Consider the following 8689-nt stretch of genomic DNA (forward strand, 5'->3'; position numbering starts at 1 on the left):
TTTCTTTCTTATCAAAATGATTTGACTTTTTTTTTTCTGTGCGTCGTTTTATAATATCCGCAAAAAAAAATGATTTGACTAAATCAATATATATTATATAATATTTAAAATACCCTTATTAAGTTAAACCTTGTAAATAGGTTGCCACTTTGGAAGGATAAACATAAATACGTGCCTCAAAATTCCAAATTGGCCAAAAACACTCCATATTTTAATATCACCGGTCAAGAGCACAATTAATGAAACCAATAAATTTTTAGTTGAAGATACATAAGTACGTTTAATTTAAAACTTGATTTTAGATATCTTTAAACTAAAAAACAATTTTTATAATCTCAAACTAACCAAAAAAAATATATTTTCTAGTAATAGATTCGAGTAGGCTCTGATACAAATTGTTGGTTATTTTGATAATCAAAACATAAAATGCAGAAACATAACTTTAGATCTTGATTCTCGAATCTGTCAAAAGAAAACTTTAAACCTGAAAGAACGATTACATACATGTTCCATTATAATCTTCGCATCTGAAGAACTGGGTTGGGTTTGTCAGTTGATCTCAAGAACTCTCTCTAAAATCCATATGCAAACCCTAAACGAATTTACACGTGTATTTCATGTGTGTTGATTTGCTCCTCATCATGTGTATTTATAGATGGATATAAACCCTAATGTGAGAGATGGAAAAGATCTTGAGTCAAACCGAAAACTCAATTCCCACAAGGAAAGTAAATATTCTATAAATCGGTTCATCAACAATTTATATTTTTACCATAATAACCGGATTTAATGATAACATTCCATATATATGATGTGGTCCCATAATTATCTAACATCTATATCCATCTCCATATTAAGATATGCACCGAAATAGGAAGCCCTAAACATGGCCGCACATTTGAGGGTGTGTAAATGCGCCATGATTTCCCTGTCCAGTTTAGATTTGCAGGTTGTAGTGACAAATGTTTCATATCTTTTGTGATGCTACAATGAAAGAAATTTAAATTAGCTCACGGCTGCATGTTCCCGATTAAAAAGGTAGTGTTCTAGACAACATTCTGGAATAAAATGTCAGTGTTCCGAATACCATTCCAGATATAAGGGTAGTGTTCCAAACAATATTCTGGAACAGTCGTAGAAATTAGTTTGGAACAGTCGTAGAAATTTCAGACTTGTTTTACGTATTTCGGAGGTGTTATACGCATTCCAGATTAGTTATGCGTTCCAAACTTGTTCTAGATGGATTCAAAAGTGGTTTTTTTTTGTTTCTTTTTAAATTTTTTTTTTTTTATGATTTTAGTTGTCCTATTATATGCATATAATCATCTACAAAAGCCTAACAACAACTAAAATCGGTAAGAAAACGACTTATTGCTATATAATCGCATCAAATCACACAAAAAACACAAAAACTTTTTATTTTTAACATATAATAGCATATAATCATACAAAGAATCGATACATACCCACAAATGTTGGATCTCTTTATCACTAGAAAAAGACATTGTTCGAAATTGATGAAGTCCGAAATAAGGGATGAGCAGTCTAAAATGAGGTCCGGAACAATGTGTTCGGGGCAAGGTATTCGACATGCTATATATAGGGAGACCACATTACCGGGTTGGACCATTTTACATATTTACCTATTTTGGAATTTGGGTCTGGAATAGGTATTATGGATCAAATGGTTATTTTAAAAAAAATGGTTATTTTAAAAAAAAAAGCAAATGCCATAAAAACCTTTATATTTGGAAGTTTTTGTCGGTTTTTAACAAAAGTCATATTATATGTCCATTAATGCCTCAAATTTGTATTTTTTTTTTTCAATTTTATCCTCTGCCTTTTTTATTAAAGCCCTTACGTTTGGCAAGAAAGTTCGACTTTTATCATTTTTTCTGGTTCATAAAAGTCCTTAAGTTTGGTTTTCTGGTTCATTAAAGCCCTTTAAGTTTTGCATAAATTTTCAGTTTTACCACATAAATTTGTAAAAAAAATATAAAATTGAAAAAAAAAGTTGCAATTTTGAGGGATTAATGGACATAAAATACGACTTTTGGTAAAACCGACAAAAACTTGTAAACCTAATTTTGCCCAAGAAAAAAAAACAAAGATGTGGTTAAATTAGTAATTTTCCCACCTTTTTTAATTTTAATTTTAGCATGCATAATAATCTAATAATATCTTTCGTAATACCTCATTTTCTCTGTTATTCCATAATTTATTGTGCTCCCATATATTTGAATAAATTTCTCTTGGAGCACTCGAGAAATATGGTGAATTTTCGTCAAATACTATTAATAGTGATGTATATACATAATAACAATATGTTGTTTTTGAGATATTCATCATCATTTTAATAATTTACTAGATTACGACTCGCGTTAAACGCAGAGGAGCGCATAAAAAAACATAGAATTGTAAACATATATTACACCATAGGAAGCATGACAATTAAAAGTACATTTTCATAGCTATTTTAAATTCATTAACATACATTACAATAGCTATTTTAACGTCATAACAATTAAAAGTACATTACCATAATCAATAAACACAAACATTATTTTCCATTCCTGGTGCACCCTTAGCTTTTCATTCGGGAAAAAAACATTAAATAGTATTTATTTTTATGTTTTAATGAAAAAAGAAAAAAATAGTTGACTTACTAAAGTACAATGTTATTTGTTCCAAAGACTTACAACAACTGAAAGTAACACATTAATGTATTTTAGGGTAAAACCACCAATAGGTGGAAAATATGACAATTTGACTATGTAGGGGCAATTATGTCCAATACGTGGTAAATATGTTAATTTTACTGTGCAGGTTAGGTATGGAAAATAGAACTGGAGGGGCAAATATGTCAATTTGACTGTGTAAGGGCAGATATGTCCAATAGGTGGATAAAATGAGCAGTTTTTTATTTGAATGATATTTACACTGAATAATACAAACAAACCTTCAATACCCACATAAAAATAGAAATGTGCTTCTTAGTCAGAAGTAGATTGCTATTATGGAGTAGGTACTCAAAGTTCGTTGCCATTTTGAAATTCAATTTGTGTTGACATTTTCATGAAAATGTAATTAAAGTCGAACAAAAAGTAACATAATCTGGCAAAAAGAATATTGTGCTAATAATATGATTAATTAATTAGTTTTGGAGCAAGGAATATATATATATATATATATATATATATATATATATATATATATATATATATATATATATATATATATATAATTAGTTTTTGAGGAGGGGCAAAACAATCACATTTGTTGGCATTTATTAGCTTTTAATCCCCTAGTACAATGACTTCATGTTTTTTATGTATTTGTTTCAGGAACAACAAATTCATGCTTTTATTAAAAACAGTTTTCGAGTAGGGTCAAATTCGTTGTCATTTTGTATTTTTATTCCCCTGGTACATTGAAATCCAAGTTTGTTAATCCTAAATGTTTTGACCTGATATGGTTGTTGACAAAAACTTTGAAGGGCAACTATGTCAAGATTATATTAGTTAAAAAAATGTCATTTACTATTGAAACCCTCTTTATATTTATTTATATATGAATATACTTATAAATAAATAAAATTAATTGTTTGTACATATAATTGTCTATAGAACTGATGACGCATTACATCACAACAAATAAAAAATAGTTACTTGAAATGTGGATGCAAAAACAATAAACCAATTTTACTTTATTTTATTGTATTATACTTTCATTTGTTCCTATTATAACATTTTACTATGACAAATCTACCCGATTATATTCATATCATTCAAACAAAGTTGTTTATTTTCTAATAGACAATGCATAGGGATAAATATACATTTAGTGATGTGTCTATTATACTATCCTACTTTCAAGTACGCAATTATTATATTTTTTTTAGAATTTTAAACTTAAATATAGTACTTGCCAAAAAAATAACCAAATTATTGTAATTTTTAACTTAGTAAAAAATAACAAATAACATTCCTTACAAAAAGATATAAAACACATCAATTAATAAACATACATTGAAAACTGGGAAATAAATACAAGGTACAAAACAATATCATAAAACACATTAACACTAATTTGTAGTCAACTAAGAATATATCATTAATTATTAATTATTAATCGCACCTTTTCCTCCAACAGACACCCACCCAGAATACTGAAAAAGCAAAGATGAGTGTTGTATATTAATAAAAAATTCAAATACTTTCAACACGATAGAATTAAAAATTTTAAAAAGTGCATGCTTCAAGAAGCCTTTTTCGTGTTGAGATGCCATTGTCCTGTTCCACCACAAGCTAGTGAACTTTACCAAAATGTTAAAATCAAACCACATATAAATCCCAAAGCATTATTCTTGAAAATAAAAGATGTTATCTCTAAAAAAATGATTGTAAAATAGCAGTTTTAAAAATCAAAAGATCTAAAATATCTGATGGACTTTCCCATAGAGGTTCTTTCCCATACTGCCATTAATCAATCCAAAAAATATTTATAATAGCCTGCTAATTCATAACTTTTGAGCCTTATCTGAACCAACTCCTTTATGAAAGGACTTGTAAAGTGTCCTATACAGGAAGACATCGGATACATGTTTTCAAATTCATTCATAAGTTTCAAAAGATATGAAAATAAACCATGTGCAAGAGACAAAATGAGTAACAAATGATACAACTCAAATTTAACTCAACCAAAATACAACCAAGTTGAACCAATAGAACATGCCATATTAGTTTAAATTATGAAAATCTATCTATCCTATGGAATTAGGATAAAATGTGTTCTTATTCAAGAAGAAAAATAACATAAAATAGATTGAGTTTATTTTAAACAAACAACAATGATATGGAAAGTCAACAAAGCATGAAAACGAAAACAACATAAAGAGATTTAAAAATTAGAAAATGTAGAGAAAGTAACTTACTTAAACAAAAAAGTAAAATAGTTAGAGTTGAATTGTTTTTTTAAAATGTGTTATTTTGAAAAAACAATAAAAAATAATATAATATAATACATCTTTTTTACAAAACAACATGCTTTCATTAAGAGGTTTGAAAGCAATCACTTAATGGTCAAATGTTGTTAGGTAAATGATGTGTAAGAAAGAAAATCATAGAAATGAAAATTTTGAAATTAAAAAAAAAACCCCTTAGAACTTGAAGAGGCAGCAACAGATCCTCCAACCATAGTATGTTGACTAACTTCAACGAATATACGAAGCCTATATCCTTGAAGCATTGAAAGAAGTCGGATCTGAATAAAATATAAAAAACATATAAGAATCGAACAAATCTGAAAACATAGAAAAAATTAATAAGAAATAAGTCAATGACTTTGACTTTGACTTTATATATATATGATTAAACTAAAACCAATATAAAAAGGGTATAATAATTTAGCAATTTAGCATACCATATGATAAGCTCGGATAACCATCAGTCCAACATACTCTCCAGCAGCTCCAACATTTGGTTGCAAAGAGAAAGAGATGAATCCGGTTAAGATACACAACATGTCACCCAAATTCTTGAACATTTCCTGCAAGATATTTTATGTTGCTCTCAAGTTAAAAAAAAGTCAACAGAAATATAATTTGGAATTGTAAGTCAAAATTACCTGATACCCTGTGCCTATTGGGTAGGAGCAAAAGGATGCATATCTGCAAAGACTGGCCATGTCACAGGCATCATCTCTGTAGTTGCATTAAGCTTCATGGTGCAAGATCCCAGACGAATCATACTGTGGCATAATGACAGATCCTTTGACTGCAGCTTACTAATGTATCTTAGTAGCTCATGCTTCGTATGATAACTAAAATAAAATTATTAATAAAAAAGTTGACTTTAAATTATGTAATCTAAGTTTTGAAAAAGATCCATACGTGTTGAAAATCGAATGATTCAAATATGGAGTCTCCCTGACAAGTCCGGAAGGGATATTATCCTCAACCTCTGGTGCAAGTGACGTGGCACTGAATGTCACCTAGAATAAAGAATCAAGAATCAAGTTTCTTGATTTATATAAAGATTCGTTAAATCAAAAGAAATGGCAAACTCACAGGTTTTCCCAAGGCGAAAACTTTGAACAGATTATCAACGTCTTCAATCATTGTTGTCTCATCAAAAGAGATAATGATCTGAGAGAAGCAGGAGCATATTTGACATTAAGTTTAAGAGCACACAGAGAGAGACCTGTGGTGTCAATCTGCAAACAAAAATTTGTCCGGTTTCAAATCTCCATGAATCATTCGATGCTTATGTGTGACTAATAATTACCTTGTAGCAGGTTGGTCTAGCATCAGAGAGGACGTCCGTATGGGTTTTCTCTGGCTATTTTGATGTAACCATATGATTAGTGGGACCATCGTTTGTAATAATTGGTGGTTGCTAGGAGCAAATGAAAAGGAATACGCAAGGTACCTAATTAAATAGAAAAGGAATTAGGTCATCTCGCTCCTTCCCAGTCACACAAAACTACAGACACACACAAGAAAACACATTAAACCTGATAATATAAGACAGGGGTGATCAAATTCCGGCAACAAAGCCGATTCCGATCCCGATTGACGTGATGCCTCCTTGAAAGACCGATCGTTGTCGAGATAGAGAACAAAGCAGAAAAGCGGTGTGTATTTGCAGGCCCATAGCGGATTAGAAAATTAACTAAAATATGATTGTGGATGGACAAAGAGAAAAGGTGTTCTTCTAGAAATCGATGGAAGAAGTGGTGCAGGAAAATGGTGGATAGAAAACCCTAAAATTCAACGACATTTGTGAATGCCCAAAGCTTCATCATAAACAGGAGGATCATGATTGGAGAAATCAATCCATTGAGGAGCGTTAATGTCTTCGCCTTTTCGAACACAGCTACATCCATTGATGGATTGGAGATAGAAAGGGAAAAAGAAGAAGAAAATGACTTCATGTTGATATGTTGATATACGCTCTTCGCTGCTAACTATGTGGAGATGAAAACCTAGGAAGAATGAAACGCAAGAACGACGTTACAATGCGATGAGTATGCGTATTTTGGTGTAAGATGATGTCAGCAAAACGATCCTAAGGTGGAGAGCTAAGGAGTGAAATGCAATCAAGGGCCTTTGTTTCTTCAATTTAGAATTTAAGATTCTCTTTTAATAATATTTAAGATTACCACACCATTATTCTGGAATCATTAGTTTAAAGTTATGTTTTTAGAATATGAATACGTTATCATGCTTTTCACCATATCTAAATAATATATATGTGTATAACTGTATATTTATTACACTAGATGTGAGACACATGTATTACATGGATTTATTTAAAAGAAAACTAAATACAAAATTCTAAACATTTGAGAAGTTTGTATTTATAAGAAAAATGAGAAAATATTGAATTATAAAAATTAAAGTGTTTTTTTTTCTCATTTAAATTTAAACAAATAATTTAGATAAATAAATAAAAAATTAATGAATCTTTAATTTAGTAATTTTGAAATTAGAAGGAAAGTTCATTAATAAATTTGATATGCATTTATTATTGCATTTAAATACTATTTGAAATTTAATAAAATGAAAAAAACAATAAAATGACATGTGAAATAAAAATTAATTTAAAAAAATAACCACAAAATTACATGTGGCAAAATAAATGAGAATGTGACATGTGGTAAGAAGATCTTTATTTATTAGGGAGGATTATAAAAAATAAAGGCAAAGTGTAATGCTATGGACTTTATTTTGCATAAAAATGATAGTTACTAATAAATCAATTACCATTTATCTAAAACAAACTCATTAAACTCAGTCATCATCTACTTTTCGCAACATGTTATTCCAATATAATCCTTAAAAAATTAACATATGCTATTTAAATTTAACTGTGTAAATCAAATCAATTAAATCGAAACATGTTATTCCAATCTAATCCTTAAAAAATTAACATATGCTATTTAGATTTAACTGTGTAAATCAAATCAATTAAATCGAAAGCTGGTTAAATTAAAGCTTATTTAGTTTGATTTCAGTTTACATTTAAAAAAAAGCAATTAAACCGTCAAACTAAACCAACTAAATTTTTTTTTGGAACCGGCCAATAAATTAATATTAGAGAAAAAGAAGTAATAGAGAAAGTAACAATACAAGCCACATAAAACTAGTGGCAAAACACAGAAGCACGAACAACACGAAAATAAAACAACAACAAACAACTTAAATGACAGGTTAAGACTAAACCAACTAAATAACAAACATAATATTTAAAGGTTTAATAACACTTATAAAATTGGAACTTAATACTTTCATGAAAGATGGTAATTAATGATGGTCGATGTTATTACAAAGTATATGATAATGATGATAAAATAAAAATTAATTGATGATTGTTGAATGAATAAATTTACCAAAGAAAATGAATATCCACATTAAAAAGTGGTATTTTAGAATACCTTTTTCTCTCTTCTCATCTCTCTCTACCAACCTCGACAACATGACCTATTGGAAGTATTCATTGTTATGAATACCCACCAGACAAGCCAAGTGTAGGGTTTTTTTTTAAACGACAAATTTAACTTACTCCTAAACTACACCTTAAATCCACTTATGTCTACAACGAGACTTGAACCCCCAACCTCAAAGAGAGAGGGCAACACCGGATACCACTGGGCTAGAAGCCCTTTGGTCCAAGTGACCATAAGTACC

General features: G+C 29.4%; 1 protein-coding gene across 3 annotated transcripts; it reads right to left on the minus strand.

Moving 5' to 3' along the window:
* Positions 1-5623: 5623 nt before the first annotated feature.
* LOC145162913 (glycine dehydrogenase (decarboxylating), mitochondrial-like) lies at positions 5624-7097 on the minus strand. 3 transcript variants are annotated; one of them, XM_079081892.1, is made up of 5 exons: positions 6514-7097; positions 6285-6338; positions 6068-6213; positions 5891-5991; positions 5624-5820 (listed from the first exon to the last, which is right to left on the minus strand). In XM_079081892.1, the coding sequence occupies exons 3-5, from the start codon at positions 6116-6118 to the stop codon at positions 5640-5642; spliced, it is 333 nt and encodes a 110-aa protein (XP_078938018.1). In that variant the 5' UTR covers positions 6119-6213; positions 6285-6338; positions 6514-7097; the 3' UTR covers positions 5624-5639. The 3 variants fall into 3 exon arrangements, with proteins under 3 accessions (XP_078938018.1, XP_078938015.1, XP_078938017.1); XM_079081889.1 differs by having other exon boundaries at positions 6285-6428; XM_079081891.1 differs by having other exon boundaries at positions 6429-7097.
* Between the last annotated feature and the right edge of the window lie 1592 nt (positions 7098-8689).

Source organism: Lactuca virosa, chromosome 3 (genome assembly GCF_052849685.1).
Source record: "Lactuca virosa cultivar CGN04683 chromosome 3, Lactuca_virosa_CGN04683_v6, whole genome shotgun sequence".
Lineage (NCBI taxonomy): Eukaryota > Viridiplantae > Streptophyta > Magnoliopsida > Asterales > Asteraceae > Lactuca > Lactuca virosa.